The 17,835-nt window shown below is 36.1% G+C and overlaps 1 protein-coding gene across 1 annotated transcript; it reads right to left on the reverse strand.

Moving 5' to 3' along the window:
- Positions 1 to 8,392: 8,392 nt before the first annotated feature.
- On the reverse strand, positions 8,393 to 11,270 carry LOC117433981 (tumor necrosis factor-like). The gene is made up of 4 exons (XM_034056461.3): positions 11,014 to 11,270; positions 10,213 to 10,255; positions 9,949 to 10,014; positions 8,393 to 9,657 (listed from the first exon to the last, which is right to left on the reverse strand). The coding sequence occupies exons 1-4, from the start codon at positions 11,194 to 11,196 to the stop codon at positions 9,245 to 9,247; spliced, it is 705 nt and encodes a 234-aa protein (XP_033912352.3). The 5' UTR covers positions 11,197 to 11,270; the 3' UTR covers positions 8,393 to 9,244.
- Between the last annotated feature and the right edge of the window lie 6,565 nt (positions 11,271 to 17,835).

The raw sequence follows: 17,835 nt of genomic DNA on the forward strand, positions 1-17,835 counted from the left end.
TATTATTATTATTATTATTATTATTATTATTATTATTATTATTATTATTTGTTTTGGTAACTTATGTTAACATAGCTGCAAATAACGTTATGGAACAAAAAAAACATATTTTGTACACATGGTTAAATAACATAACTTGGCAAAACAGAATATACATGTAAATTGCAATACAACGCCAATAACAGTGAAAAAAAGTCAAGTAGACAAACGTTTCTCTCAACATTAGTGTAACGAAGGATATTGTAAGTATCTGATTCTGCTTGGCCTTTTATTATACCTTGGTTATTAACTAAAAATGAAAATAAATTCATACATACATACATACATACATACATCAGTTATGAATATGAAGTAAACAACAAATGAATTATTAGTTTTCCTGACTTACTTAATTGATCCATGTTTATGCTTATTATTCCAGCAACAATGTCCCTGCATTTAACCAATGGGGGCTGATTCTGAAAAGACACCTAAATGTATTTCTGATGTGAAAAAAAAAATTGTAAAGACAATTTACCAACTCACAGTTGCAACAATTTGTTTTAGAGTTTGTAATTTTCCATTTACCAGCTGACAGCTACCACAGCTGCAGAGCGGACAGTAATTGCAGTTATATCTCAGTGGACATTTCTGCAACCTCACTTCAGAAATTCAGATGCTAGGAGTCTTTTCAGAAGCAGACCCCCGCTAGTAAGCAAACAGTGATCTTAGCGGTACTAGTAATAAAGAATCATTTGTATTCAGCTTTGAAGTCTTTTCAAACCCACTAAGGGATAGGATACTCCACTTCTAAAAATCATACACGATGGGTTGGCCAGCCCTGGTTTATCAATCACATATAGTATAAAGTGTGTATGATATGGGATTGAAGGAATAGTCTATCTAACCCAAAGCATTCAATAAGAACTTTTACATTGAGCTCTGCAGGAGAGCTGCTGTGTCACCAGACACACACATCATTTTGAAACTGATTTGAGGTGTTAATGAAACTAGCTTTTATTTATTTTAGTGCTTACTGTAAGCAGATCACTTTTTCTTTTAATCGGTTAAAGCTAACTAGTACTGTATTCTTGGTAGTTAAACAGAAGAATACCCCTGTTTAACAATAAATAAGCTAGAATGCTTTGTTGCTTTGTTATGTAATATGTTTCCATAAATCTGATATTGGGCATATACAGTAAGTTAAAATAAGTGTATTTCTGCTGTATATCTGTTTAACTAACTAACAAAATTAAATAAAAAAAAAACAGTTGTATAGCATATCTAAATGGGGAGCTCTTTAGATTACTATGTAATAACATGTTAATAAATGTATGGGCGACTCTGTGGTTCCTGCTGTTATGTGGTAACTCTTGGTGGAATAAGTGTGTAATTACAGGGGAATTACCTGTACTTGGTGTTACCATGTAAATATACCAGACAACAAGGCGATTTCCATGTATTACACAGTAATTATCACAAACTTGAAAGATTCATCATCACAATCCTCTGCCTACCGCTTTGCACCATTGGTGTGAAATATGATTACGTGATTGGAATAAACAGCACCTTCCAACACCTTGTGGAGTCTATACCACGCAATGTGAAGGCTGATATTAGGGACAGGTATACAATAATAATAATAATAATAAAAATAGTGAGCAAGCTGCCAAGTTCTTATATACTATAGCTAAGATCAAGACAAGGTCTACAGCTATGGGCGGCTTTTTTGCAGATTTTGTTTATAAATTCAAATAAAACCTGCTGAATAATTTTCCGTTAACATACTGAATTACATACCGCTTTGTAGTTTTCCACATACTGACAACAATTGAAAAATGTGACATTTCGAAAATCTAACATGAAATACTGTATTTCTATTATGGCTTCCGGTAGACTTTTGCGATATCATTTTGTAGTTTCTTTGATTAAAGATCTATGTTCATATAGTTGTTATTTTAATTATGTCTCAATCCTAAAATTCTAGGTGATACAAATCTTTTGGCCATAGTGATAGTTACATCTAATAAAGGGTGAACCAATTCAATAACTAAAAGGCCCCTAAGGAAGTTGACTTTAATTTCACTGACATGTGCTGGAGGTTGAAGTTTCATTTCCTTATCCAGTTTTACCGATGAGAGCATTCAGGAATATCTCAAAAACTTTCAAAGCATTTGACCACTGTGAAAAACAACTTTGAGTTTGTCAAAGGTTGACGTTGCTGGTGTTGACATGCTGTACTGACGTGACAGGGGAAACTGCTTTGAGATTTTGTCCTTTATTCTTTTTGATGATGTTAAAGACTTTATAAAACCTATTTATTACCCTATTCTATCACAAGAGAAATTTCTCTGCCATTCGTTTTCATTGGGATTCCAAATCCTGTTATCTTGTGATGAAATGACACAGTACAGTTTGGATGAAGACACAAAAGGTCCACATAGCAATTATGACTGAATTCCAACCTTCATAGACGTTTACCATAATAAAAGCATAGCAAAGTGCAATACAGTATAGCGAGGGCATAGTGAAGCATAGAAGCATTGTAAAGAATAGCGAAGTATGGAAAAGCATATTAATAAACATGGCAAACAAGGGTGAACTATGGTAAATGCATAGTATACCGTAGACATATACTAGATTCACACACTTAACACTATGAAATGTGGTAGCAAAAGGTAACCATCAGATAAGCCTGGTAAAACTGATAAACTTAAAGTCCTTAACAAACTGGACTTTGTCTTGGATTTTATCTGCTCTGAAGACCTCTTTGTACATTGAATAAACTATCACTTGTGTATGCTATCTCTCCATTATTCTCTATTATTCAGCTTAAATCATTATTAACCAAAGCTTACTAACTATAGCACTAAGAAATCCCTTTTCAACCACTGGGTCTCTCTAGGTGGTTTTAGACAAAAAACACTATGGATGTGCTGATACTGCAATTTCCACTCTGCAACCATGGCAGCTGTCAGCTGGCTAATGGGGAACTCTCAGTAGGAAATCAGAGTTTCAGAGGGACTGGAATTACTGCTGCACATGCCCAGTATTTATGTTCTGACCCAACTCACTTTAGAAATTCAGTTTTAAGGAGTCTTTTCAGAAGACGGGGTTGGAAAAGGAGGCATGTGCGGGAATAGTTAATAATTCTGGTAAAATAAATAAATAAATAAATAAATAAATAAACAAGACAGGTTTATGGTAAAGCACTGTAAAGCACTAAGAAGTATGGTCAAGCATATTAAAAAAAATTATAACGGGTATATATAATATATAAATTCATGGTCATGGAGTCATGGAAGTAATTTGGTTCTTTTTATGCAGAAAATAAATAAGATTTTTTTTTCTTGTACAGCAGATATTTGGTCTGTACAGATGAAAATATTCTTCTTATTAGCAGTGAATGTTGTTTTGTATCAGTGATTAACTAGAGTTCCTTGTTTGCTAGTGGCAGCTGTTCCCTTTCCACTTTCCCTGTCTGGCGCCTCAATGCATGGCTTTTTGGGTAAAGAGGGTTCCCTGCTATTCTTCAGTCCTTGCTGGTAAATGCATTGTAATTGTAAAACTGAAGAGCAGCTTTTGAACGCAACTGAAAGCAACCATTGAGCATTAACACAATTATAACAATCCTAAACGGCATAGTATGTTTACCCTGAAATGTCCTGTTTCATTAGATTCTTGAGTTCACATTTGTTCCCTCATTTCTAGTATCATTTTTAAACCACTGTAATTGAATACTGTACATCAAGTGAAAATCAATGTCAATAAATACAGAAGCAAAATATAAATATGACAATGAATACTACAGTAGTAAACATATTTATTAGAACACCTCAAGATTTGTCATTGATATACTCTATAGACCTACCCGCAAGAAAACCTCTGGGTGTGAGAATTTCAATTTCCGGTCAGTAATCAGTGATATAGAAGCAATAGGCACTCGTGTGTGAAAATGTTAGACCACTTTGTGCTTTAATTAGGCATCTTAAACAACTTCTAAAAAGTATCATACACTTTACCATTTGTGGCTCTGTGTTCCTTTTCTCTTACTATTTTAAATCAACTGCATGTGTGGCCTATTAAAGTCATCAAATACTGTAAAAACCTTTGTATAAGTCTATTTTCTAGGTATTTTTAGGGGGTCCTAAAAAGGGGGAGCGACTTATATACCGGTGTGACCTATAGGCTTTTTCCTGAAATTGTTGTCTCAAAAAGGGGGGGGGGGGCAACTTCTACACCGGTGCAACTTATACATTGATTTTTACGGTAAATTAGGCAATCTCTAATTTGCCTATTTTGACAATTTTCCAAAATATTTAGTTCTGTGGTCTGATTTCATCTGCACAACAAACCACAGAAGAAATGAGGTGTTCTGATGCATTTACACAATACTGTACATCAAGTTGACTTCTTCATTGAATATGACCGTTTAAACAGTAAACAAGTTTTAAAATGTTCACTCGGTTAAACATAGATTTACATCCTTAATACAAACTATATCTAAAAGTTATTTCAAATAGAAGAGTAAAAATGGAGACAATAAATGCAGTTGAATTTATTAGGAATTCACCAATAACCAGTTGAAAACACAGAGGTACTTTTACAAAAAAATATATACCTGTTTAGCTGTGAAACTCAAATATAGTACTAGTTATTGCATGGATTACAATTGCATTCATTACTGTTTTTTTATTCAATACATAGTCTACTATACTGTTCATGTACAACAGATTGTAATACAAACTGTATATTTGCACATTTCAGAGTACTTTACTTGCATGTAAACTTTCAAAGCTAACTATTCAGTGCAAAACTAGCTATTCAGTGAGAGAATGTAACTTGGAGTGGTCCAACAGTATCAGGAGTGTGTCCCCATTGATTGACCATTGTATTTTGGCCAGACAATCTAGTGATAACAAGCAAAAGAGCACTGTATTTTTCTACAGAAACCGAATCTTAGAATGCCTATGAAACTTAATAAATCCCCCATCTAACCATGTGATGGTTAGAAAAAAAATCCAGACATTCAATAAAAAAGGAACCTCATAGAAACAGGAATTGAACCTGCACATTGACTAACTTCCATAAATCAAACATTTCCACTTTTCACACAGACCAGGTCTTTACAGCAACAGAGAGCTTTGTTCTGATATAGTAATCAATAGGGGCAAAGATCAGCTTAATGAACAAGCAGCTTTCTGAGTGGGTTTCATTGCATTTACTCGAATACAGCAGAACCTCAGAGTTATAAACCCTTTTGGAATGGAGGTTGTTCGTAAGTCTGAAATGTCCATAACTCTAATAAACATGTCTGCTGTCTACACCCTCAATCTGGTGAATAACACAAGGAAACAGCACAGTCATGCAATACTCTTATTGGTATGGTTCTCCAGACTTTAACATTACATTTGTAACTCCAGTAAAAACACAACGGCCAGGAAAATATGGGATAACGCACTGCTTGATTTTATTTTATCTTAAACAATTCTGTTGCTCAGTCATTCAGCCTCCTTTGGCTTGAACAAACTAAAATGTTCCAAGTAAGACTGTCCGTTGAAATCTACCTCGCCTTTGTCGGGACACATTTGTTGGTCCAGTAATTTTACCTTCTTCATGGCCATCACACCGATTATAGGAGTGTCTGTCTGGTTGCATGGCACGCAGGGTTGTGTGATTGTATACTTCCGGTTGAAAGTGGGGTGTTCGGTTGACCGGTCAGTTTGTAAGTTTGGTGTTTGTAACCCTGAGGTTCGACTGTACTGTGTGTTTTTATGCTTTCACCTGCTAGAACGAGAAGCCTGTGACTGCTGTTAAAAACATTAGTGTCAGCACTGTGTAGAGCTAGTGTACAAAACGCCATTCAAATCTTAAACACTGTGATCAGCTAATATTAAAGAGGAAGTAGCTTCAATATGGCTTTTTTTTTAAAATCCCCCCACCTTTTTATAAGGTATCAGTCATTATTGCAGTTACTCAAATATTGATTTTTTGTTCAGGATCCCCTTTTAGATATATATATATATATATATATATATATATATATATATATATATATATATATATATATATATATATATATATATAAGCTAGACTAGATAAGACAGAGTGTGTTTGTAGACGTGTGCGCTAGCACCCTCTAGTGACCACTTTGGATAATGTTTTCTTTAGGGTAGCTAGCAATGCACTAGCTGTGCTCTAGATGGCGCTGGCGCTTACTAATATAAAGACACCTTGGCTGATCTAGTCTGTGTTACATACAATCAGCTCCTGAACTCATCATGTAAGCACATTATCACAGACTTCTACAAAAGCACACACACATACATGTGAGCAATGCAATAATAAGCATTTACAATTAATGGGAAAGTAAGGGGACTGAAAACTAAGAACTGAAAAGTTACTCTGCAGTGGATCATCCGTAACTATCAAATAGCCAATTGTAATCTATGTAACCTTTTTTTCTTTGATACATTACATTGTGTTATCAGCGCTGCCTAAATCAGCTGGAATTATCATAAAATGATATTTCATACACTGCATATTAAAGGAGAGGCTAAATCAATTGTATTATGGTTCAACTGATTAGCTTAACCCTGTAATGCCCAAGCATTTTTTTTAATGAGAAAATCTACTTCATTTATGTAACTAGATTATTATTATTATTATTATTATTATTATTATTATTATTATTATTATTATTATTATTATTATTATTATTCATTTCTTAGCAGACGCCCTTATCCAGGGCGACTTACAATTGTTACAAGATATCACATTATACATTATTTCACATTATACAGATATCACATTATTTTTACATACAATTACCCATTTATACAGTTGGGTTTTTACTGGAACAATCTAGGTAAAGTACCTTGCTCAAGGGTACAACAGCAGTGTCCCCCACTGGGGATTGAACCCACAACCCTCCGGTCAATAGGCCAGAGTCCTAACCACTACTCCACACTGCTGCAAAATTACTTTTCTTGTATAAACTTTTTTTTTTTTCCTGTCCGGCAACACAGTAATATACTGCATATGAAATATTTTGGCTTGTGAGGCTGAATTTGAAAAATAATAATATAGAGGGGTGGCTATGCATTGTGTCATACGTGATACAGAAATGGGCATTACAGGGTTAATTATGATAATAAGAGCTGAATGAATCTATAAAATATAATGCTGTTCCATGTCTATTTTGTTAAGCATACCATATCATTATAACAAAGGTAAAGCTTTGATGCACTTTCATTGAAGTCTGTTACAGCTTTGATGATGGTGTTGATGTCTTCCCAAAATCTTCGCCAGACTAACACAGTTTCGGGCTACCAACATATTAAATTATATAAGAGTCTAGGTGTTAAGGCGCTTTTACCTAAGTTCAGAAGCTGCTCTTCAGTTGTAGATGCCTGTCAAAAACACATGTAACACAGGCTATATTAGTCACAACGTAGTGAAGTTAGAGCCATCTAGTGATCAGCTACTTTTAATAAAGTTTCCTTTTGTACTCCTGGCAATATTTAGCTGTGCACTAGAGGGCGCTGGTGCTGATAAATGCAAACCCGCTCTTGTTGATCTAGTCTATGTTACATATTATGTCAATGGCAGACAACGCAAACTGAAGAGCAGCTCCTGAACTTAGGCAAAGACCAGTACAAAATCCAATACGTTATCATTATGGGCACTCACCATTGCAGTAATAAATGTTCTGGGTGTAAAATGGAAAGCAAGTGTCTCAGTTGGTAGTAAATAGATAATATCGGGTGTACCCCTGCACTTGTGGGATGGATTATTCGTTAAGAGGAGATGATTATCGATTCAGAGCTACCAAGATATTTAGTGAGCCTCTTTGGGAACAGCTGCATGCACCACCTAGTCGTTCTATATTCCTAATAATAAATATCATTTTGGGGTATTACTTGAGCATTAAAAAGTATATTTAAAAAAAAGACAATTGGAAAATTAAATGTAGAGGTATACAAAGTATTTAGTAAATAGGGGGTCTGTGGGATAAAAGGGGAAAAAATACTCATGAGTAGGGCAGCAGTGTGGAGTAGTGGTTAGGGCTCTGGACTCTTGACCGGAGGGTCGTGGGTTCAATCCCAGGTGGGGGACACTGCTGCTGTACCCTTGAGCAAGGTACTTTACCTAGATTGCTCCAGTAAAAACCCAACTGTATAAATGGGAAATTGTATTTAAAAATAATGTGGTATCTTGCACCAATTGTAAGTTGCCCTGGATAAGGGCATCTGCTAAGAAAAAAATAATATTAAATTTCAAGGTTGCAAGATGTTTAGTGAGTAGGCTGAAGGGAGTACACCAATATTTGTAGGTGTCTATGAATATCCAGATCACAAGATAAAAAAGGCTTTTTGTTTCAAAAATATTTTTTTATTGATTCATTTGCAGTCAACATACATACATCTCAAACCAATAGGCATTAGAAAATAAATAAATAAGCTACGTAATACACATCCAGCATGTATTAGGAAAGAACAGTGTTTTCTATGTTCTTATATAGCTTACAAAAGTACAACTTCATTATAAACAGTGTAACACATGTTTCTCTTACATTTGTTTTTTTAACACAAGATGCAGACGAGCATTTTAGTGTTTGTTCTTGAAGAAGTGCTAACCAGAAACACATTCTGGTTAATTAACAGCACTAGCAACACGTTGGGCATATGGTCAGACCATGGGAGTAAATCTGACCTACAGCACAGGAAGGAGCTAGGAGCCCACACATTTATTCTATATATACATTCAGCACTATATAATAGGGGCCAGTGCTCATGTGCATAGAAAATTGATTTTAACCCTCTGTTAGCATTCCATAGCACAATTAAGCCAACACTTAGCAAATAAATATTAAATAAATATACAAGCATGCATACTGTAACCCGATTGAATGGGGTTGCGTTTGCATGTTGTATTATAAATTATTAAATACACAGCTTCATATCCATGCTGATGTACAGTAACAGTATTCTTCAATGACTTGCACACGTACAGAACAAATATACATGTATATACAAACCTAAAAAAAGACCTGACATTAATAAATAACACAAATAAATTAATTTAAATAAATAAATAATATAAATACCACATGTATACAACTATAACTTATATACAGTGTGTATAATATTACAGCCGATATTATTACACCGCTTGCCTGAGCCCTTTTTGTCAAGAGGTATATTATATATAGTCCCTGACACCTTCATGTACCGTTTGTAATCATAATATCAAGACATTTCTTTTAGAGCTCAAAAACTCCAAAGAAAGAGTTTCCCCCATCGACTACAAGTTTGTCAACCCCTCCAGTTTTGGTGGACAGCGTGTCGCCCTTTTCCAGTTTAAAGACGGCTCCTTGGTAGATGGATTTATACCAGATGTCCTTCGAGGACCCGTGCGTCTCTACGCACGCGGTCTTTGAGGCGCTCAGGAGATTTCGTTTTTCAGTGTAGGACATGGCAAGTCGCTCGATGTTGTGTGACAGATATACGGGCTGCCCATTCTTACACTGTCCCTTGAACGACACCTGCGAGTACACGAAGTAGAGACCGCTCCTGGGCACCACAATCTTGTCTTCGGTATTCTCAATCCCGTTTGCAAACGCTTGGTCGACGTCATTCAGCCACGTCACTGCTTTTTTGTCGTCTGTAACATCAGCTACAAAAAGGGTAACAACAAACAATGAATTACAATGTCAAGTTTCTGACTGACTAGCAAACTTTTCTCAATTATTTATTTATCTGTAAAAATGTTGTAAATGAAAGGCTGTGCCAGTTGTTTTGATGAGTCAAGTCTGCCCTGGACTGGAGGGGCCTTTATTACAGGTAAGTGGGGGGACAGTTCAAGACCAGTCCTGGGTGAGGGAGCTATTTCTTATTTCCTACATTGGTGGGCCTTTTTGTGGGGTTTTTTTTTTTGATAACGCAGACAAATAAAAATCCACCTTACCTATTAAATGTGCGGCTGCTTTGCTGGGCTTGCTCGCCAGTTGTTTTAGTGTTCGAACCTTAAAAGCTGAAAGAGAAAGAGAAAAAAAGAGACCATAAAATAAATGCAAATACACAACATTATTTTATTTCAGTACATTTGGTAGTCTCTCTGATTCCCAGCTTGTAAACCAGCGCCCCCTCGTGGGTAAATAAATTAAAGCAACTTTTCGAGAAACCTTAGCTAGTGTTTTTTTAAAATAGTAATTTAGTCGTATGCACTTACCATTCTCTTCCAATTCATCCTTGACTCGCAAAAGTTCATCATTCTATAAGAAACCAAAGATACATTTACATTGGTAAATCTGGGATACGTTTTCTGTGGGTATTTGAAGTATACTAATAACTGTAAAAAATGCATTATTATTATTATTATTATTATTATTATTATTATTATTATTATTATTATTATTATTATTATTATTATTATTATTATAAACACGTGTTTCTCCTTTCACTCCACTGTTTGCAAAGGAAGTAGACTTCTGATAAAGTAATAGATTATTACAATACTAGGCTAAGTACCGCATGATGTAACAGCAGTGTGGAGTAGTGGTTAGGGCTCTGGACTCTTGACCGGAGGGTCATGGGTTCAATCCCCGGTGGGGACACTGCTGCTGTACCCTTGAGCAAGGTACTTTACCTAGATTGCTCCAGTAAAAAAAACCCAACTGTATAAATGGGTAATTGTATGTAAAAAAATAATGTGATATCTTGTAAGTCGCCCTGGATAAGGGCGTCTGCTAAGAAATAAATTATAATTATAATTATATAACAAGTAACAGGGTGGTGCATAGTTATCATGGGTGTTATATCCTGCATACAACTCTATTTTTAGTTATAACAACTGCAAGTTCAACTAATAAAATGATATTAACAAAAAATAGTTGAAAACAGAAAAAAACAAACAAAAAAAACATCACTGGCTAACAATAAGTTGTTTTGTGAAGGGGTATTTAATAATAATTATTATATATATACAAAGAACAAAAAACTAATATAAAGTGTACAAGTGCCCACAAGTTACCTGAGAGTCGGCACCGGTAGAGCTCCCCCTATTGTGAAGTCCGGCGAACAGCAGCGTACCGACCAGTGCGAGACCAAGCAGCGAGACAGCGCACATCATATTTACACGGGTTCTGTGTTGAGTGTCTCTTAAGAGCACTTTGCTTCCATTCTCCACGTCGAGAGTCGTTTTCTGAGAGTCCATGGCGTCGGGGACTAGCTTACTTCGAGTTATGTGTGTGATAGTAGTGGGTTTCAAGAGTGAAGTGCTTCTCTCATTTTTCAGCTCGTCTTTTTAAAAGTACCTCTTGGGAAAACCCGTGTGATGATGTCAGCAGTGTAGGACGGAGCAGCAGAATAACGGAAACTCATACACACAGAGAGAAACACATTTAGATCAAAGCAAACTTCGAAATTATGGAAATGTGCAGTTCCTTTTATGTAAATATATTGGATAATTTGTTTTCACTGCAGGGGAAAGTTTTGGGACAGTCGAGGATAGAGGGTGAAACTAAGAATGGTGACACTTAAACATGCACATGTAAAGTGAAACACTGCAGAAAAAACTACGGAAGACCCACACATTTTACCAAATTTCATAACTTCTGAACCGTCTATCATTCACTAAAAATAGCTGAGGTAATGTATACAGCTTTCAGAATGTTTTTCAGCCGTTTCGTTGCTCTTTCTTCCATATAATAATAATATTAATAATAATAATAATTTATTTAAAAACATAGTTGATTGTAATTAACTGAAGAAGGAGCTAAAATAAACGTTTGTCTATCTGACGTCCACAAACCTCCCAGCACTTATTTGTAAATAAAAAATGCGATAAATATAGTGCAGACACACTTTTAGGTTGCAGATATCGTTTTGGATTTTTTTTGTTTTTGTTTTACAATATTATCAGTGAAATACTTACACCTAGTTTGTCATATATTTCAAGATAAGATAAAGAGAATCACACATAGTTGGGCATTTAACAGGTAGGAAATGAAATATCCCTCCAAAAAAGGTAACAAAATGGCTTAACTGCGGAATATTTTCCAGAGATCTGTTTAATACCTTGAGGAAAAAAAAAACATTTTAAATGTAGAAAAGACACATCGGAAATCCTCTTTCTTACAGTGTAATTTTGATATAGCACTGTACAAATGTGCACGGTAGTCTGAAGGTTAAGCCACCATGCAAAGGATTATTATTTATTTTTAGCAGACCCCCTTATCCAGGGCGACTTACAATTGTTACAAGATATTATTTTACAGTACAATTACATTTTTTTTTTTACATACAATTACCCATTTATACAGTTGGGTTTTTACTGGAGCAATCTAGGTAAAGCATCTTGCTCAAGGGTACAGCAGCAGTGTCCCCCACCTGGGATTGAACCCACGACCCTCCGGTCAAGAGTCCTAACCACTACTCCACACTGCTGCACTCATACATTCCAAAGACAGAATATTCACACTACTAGATGATGCAAAAATTCCCAGGGTAGTTTGGTGTAACACACGATGACCTTCTTAGCCCTACTTACTGGTTAAGGTATTGTGGTTTTAATTTACAGACATCTAAAGAGGTTAATTAAAAACCCACAGACCTCACACTGGAAACTTGACACCCTTTTTGGTTGTTCGTATGAGTGTAGAAAATTGTATTTGCGCACTGTGGACCCTGTGCCATTTTTAGATTTGGGGGTGGAGGGAGTACGTGCGTTAACTGGAATGTATGTCAATGTCCTGACTACAGACGTCCCTAAGCAGGATAAGAGGATGTTCGTTAGACTGAAATGTCTTTAACTCTTTAATTCGATCATTTAATGTTCTTTAGTTCAGGACAAACCCCCCATGACACAGAATTTTTAGTGGTATTTGATTTTATTTTATTTTTGTGTGTGTGTGTGTGTGTGTATGAAATCGGTGTATATCCAATAAACACAGGAAACACACTGGAAATGGCTACCGAATTCACGTTGACTAGACCCCTTTCCCCGTAAAAAACAAAATACAAATAAAATAGTGCAGTTTGGAAATGTCTCTCCTCCCTGGCTTGTATCTCGTATTGATTCGTTCTGAATACTTAATTTAGGGTCCAAGCTATTTTCGTCTGTTTTTTTTAACTGTTGTTAGATTTGTGTTAGACCCTTGAACCATATATGTCCCGTTGATCTCCACAATATGTCTTTCGATTTATAGGTAAAATCTGTGCACGGTAGTCTGAAGGTTAAGCCACCATGCAAAAGATTATTATTATTTATTTTTTAGCAGATACCCTTATCCAGGGGATGTTTTTTTGGTAGGTCAAAAAAGCAAAAAACACATGAAAAGCCTCCTCAAAGCTTATTTTATGAAGTGAGGCAATAGGTGAAGCATTGGGCACTGAAGCCTGTGCAACACCGAAAGACTTCCCCAGCTCACTTCAGAAAACAGCATTAAAGAGTCTTCTCAAGTATTTTATTTGTTTTGCTAAATAGTAACAATATAATGAAAGAATATTCTGTCTTTGGAATGCAAGATTCCAAAATGAGATACAAAAAACAGTTGAACCGTTGAGAAGGCAGATCGTGTGAAACAGTTTCTAAGAAGGTTTCTTTTTTTTTATCTTTACACAATCTGGTTGATATCCGCTGGTACGACAGCTTCAGAAGGGGGAATTTAATTAACTAAAGGCGATATGGGCCATTGTGTCAAGCACTTCAAATTTGAAATTCACGCAGTAGCATCAAATAAAGAAAAGTTTACATGCTGAATCTGTGGCATTTGCTAGTTTTGTAACAGGTGTTTGTGTGTGTTCGTCAGCGCCCTCCGGGTGAAATGAAAATTTGTTCCCAAATGGCTTTTAAATTGCTTAATGAAGAGGTTTAAATGCTGTTGAGTGTGTGGAAGGGTAGCGCTGCGGTCGAGGCTAGCGGCAGGAGACGGAAGATTGCTGTTCAAGCGCTTTTCACACACTTTCATGCTTTACAAACAAAGAAATAAAATATTTAAACCAAACATCCTAAATAAACCAGCACCCAAGCAACAGCTATCTCACTGCAGGGACAGAGAGCACACGCTACTCCTCTCAGTCCTTCCAAAACCAACCCACAAAATCAATTCACTTTTAAATAAATATAATATTCTGGGTAGCAATCAAGGGATTTAATGCATGTAAAAAAGGAAGCGGTCAAAGCATTGCCCTATAATTAGAAGGTGTCATACAGTAGTTTGCTTGAGATCGCTTCGGAGTTTTCCATTGTGATTCAAGAGAAGACTCCTGAGTCATTCTGTCTTTCATCACCTCTGAACAGAAATAGAATCTCTGAGAAACATCCTATGTGTCATTCAAAGAGAGAAACATACAGTAGTGAGTGCACAGGGAAGCATGGGAAAGCACTGGGGATTATGTTAAAGCACTGGAGAGCAAGGTTAAACACAGCTGAGGGTAATAAAGGGAAGCATGGAACAGCTCAGACGAGCATGGTATAGCACAGGGGAGTATATAAAAGGTTCATCACAGGGAAGCAGGGTACAGCACAGGAGAGGATGCATTATGCACATCTCTGAGTAAACCATTCTATATGGGTGTGGTGCATATTAGCTGAGAAAACCTAAAACACATTTAAAGTTTCCATTCTAGTTAAAAGTACCACAGAAGCAAAGCCGGTTCCCCCAATTTCAAATGCATTTATAGGTTGAAATGTTTTTATTTGCATCTTGTATATGTTAATATCTTATTACTGTCTTTCGTATTGAAATTGCAGCTAACAAAATAACACAATGCATTTCATATTTGGGTCTCAAACATGCAGTTTAAAAAGAACCACATATTTTAGAAGAATATATCTTTTCATTTTTAACACATGAAATCTGGTTCTACACTGGGTTAAAGACATCTCTGTTTGCAGAGCATACTTTTAGACTGGCTTGCACTTCCTGGATCATTTCCCCAAGACGGAGACATTGTCCCCACCCCTTCACTGGCTTATTTCCTAGAAATAACCAATCATCTGCTTCCCCTATTGACTGACAGCTACATGTTTTGACCCAGAAGACACTGCTGGAGTGAAATGACCAAGGAGGTAAGACAGGAAAGGACATCCTGAGAGACATGGCTTACAAACATTTCTTTAACCTAGTGTTCAGCTATGGCCAAAAGTTTTGCATCAGAATTTTAAGATTCAGACATCATTAAATAATAATAATAATAATAATAATAATAATAATAATAATAATAATAATAATAATAATAATATGAACATAATTTAGATATTTTATTTAACATTATGCAATCAAAGAAGCTACAAAAGTATACTGCAAGTCTAGCAGAAGCCATATTGGCAGTACAGGATTTCATGTAAGATTTCAAAATGTCACATATTTCATTTTTTTTGTCAGTTTTCCATTAAGTATATGGAAAACTACAGAGCTGTAGGTAATTCAATATGTTAACATGACATTATTCAGCAGGTTTTATTTGACTTTATGAAGCAAAACTAGTTCATTCTGTAGGCTGATGCAAAACTCTTGGCCATAGCTGTAGTACCAGGGACCATGTTTTAAAAAGGAAACACATGTCTGAGTTTATTTAATAACCGCACAATTGAGACCCATGTGTCTAATGGAAGTGTAAAATGGGTAAGATTAATGGAACTATTTGTTAGCTGCAGTAACATTAATGTAAAGTTACTCATACAAGCTCAGGTTGCTAGGCATTGGTTTCTTCGTTCATTGTGGTCTGTTCAGATCTCAGAAAGATAAACTAAGCCTTTAAATTGCTTTCTGGACAAAAATCCTGTACAGGCAATAACCAGCCATCCAGAAATTAATAAATTCAAAGAAAGTAATCCCAAATTTCTAATGAAGATAATTATTTTTATTTTGTTTTGTTGACAAACGTAATTCTCAGATTCTATCTGACTTGGCAATCTGGTTGGTAATAGAAAATGACAGGGGTTATCAGGTTTTGCTTTACAGAACACATTTATCTTTTAGGACGTGGTTAAAAACAGCTCTAATTATCTGAGCAGAAACTGAAATAGAAAACACATCATAGGATATTTATCATATTTGTGGTTGTGGTTTTAATTAATAAGACAAGAAAATGGTGCACTGTTGCCTAATAATTGTGACTGTTTACATACCAGCCCACAGTCTGGAGCGACTTGCAATTATGACAGAAATCTTGATTGAATGTATCCTTCCACCAGTACAAAATAGTCACTATACTTTGACATATTTAATAAATAAGTAATAAATAACTGTGTCTTGAATATGTGTGTGTGTGTGTGTGTGTGTGTGTGTGTGTGTGTGTGTGTATGTGTGTGTGTGTGTGTGTGTGTGTGTGTGTGTGTGTATGTGTGTGTGTGTGTGGGTGTGTGTGTGTGTGTGTGTGTGTGTGTGTGTATGTGTGTGTGTGTGTGTGTGTGAGTGTGTGTGTGTGTGTGTGTGTGTGTGCAGAACCATCAAAAACTACTTTCTGGAAAAAAAAAGATGTGGTGGAAAAACTTGATAACTCACAAATTAATTCAGTTTTCAGAAAAAATATATACAATATCGTGTACCTTAATAGATTATCTAAAGGTAAAAAATGTGAGTTATCAAGTTTTTCCATGACACCCTTCAGTTCATTCAGCAGTAATAAGATCTTCCAGCCTGTGAAGTTACATCTCCCACTGAAATGAATAGAGCGACTTTACCAGTGCATGTAAACAGCTAATGATAGTTTGACTCTCTGACATCACAGGGCCTACATACTTTTGGGTTACTCTGCAAGGGCAGTGTATAATAGGGAACCCCCCCCCCCTTTATTTCCACTAGAATGGTAGGTGGTACACTCCAGTCCCCATTGGGTTACCAAAGGAACATACCAAGCGTGTGAGGGGGAGGGGAGAAGGAGAACAGCCCTTTTTCAAAATTGTGGTTTGGCATCTCTTAAGAAGTGTTGCTAGGAGGGGGAGGGGACAGAAAACACAGAGAAGGGAACCGTGGTTTTGACACAAATATATATATATATATATATATATATATATATATATATATATATATATATATATATAAACACAGAGAGGGGGAGAGAGAGAGAGAGAGAGAGAGAGAGAGAGAGAGAGAGAGAGAGATTGACGCAACTGTCTGTATTTTCCAGTTACCTCAGCAATGTAATATAGGGCATTTGGATGTGTAGGGCAACGCAACGGAATCAGTATCCCTCGCCATCTGTCCGTCCTTACCTTACCAAATGAACTTTAATGAAAATGCAGACAGACAACAGTGGCAATGTTTTTCTATTATCCTAAAATGGTAGCACAAGTATAGGGTAATTGGATGAGACCATTGTGAAGTTGCCATTGTTGGTAATGTTGCGATGTCCTAGTGATTCTCCTTACGAGGGTTTCTTCAGGGTAGTACATTGGGATTAGAATGGGGTTCAACAGCAGGGCTGGAGACTGAAGTCTGTGGCTGTGCCCATACTTCTCTTCTCCCTGTCCTTTTTTAAAATGATAGGTGGTACCCTCCAACTCTATTCCCCTGCAATAGCCAGAGGAATATACCAAGTTGTAAAAGGGAAAAGCATATTTCCCCTTCATTGGTCCGCATCTCTGGGTAAATAGAGGAAATGGAAGCTTGTGGTTATGTTGCTGCATTTAGAAAATATATATTTAGAAAGAGAGACTTTGTTTTCAAATGGTGTGATGCAAGTATCTCAGCAACATTTTCTAAATTGTTTTCCAGTGATTCCATTATTATAGTAGGGCAGCTGACAGGAAATGGTCAGACACCATGAACAGTTCAATGAGAGAAACGTAGCGCTAGGTATATTTTCATTTGAAACAGTTTATCAAAGGGATTAGCTCAGTTTGTAA

This window comes from Acipenser ruthenus, chromosome 38, assembly GCF_902713425.1.
Source record: "Acipenser ruthenus chromosome 38, fAciRut3.2 maternal haplotype, whole genome shotgun sequence".
Taxonomy (NCBI): domain Eukaryota; kingdom Metazoa; phylum Chordata; class Actinopteri; order Acipenseriformes; family Acipenseridae; genus Acipenser; species Acipenser ruthenus.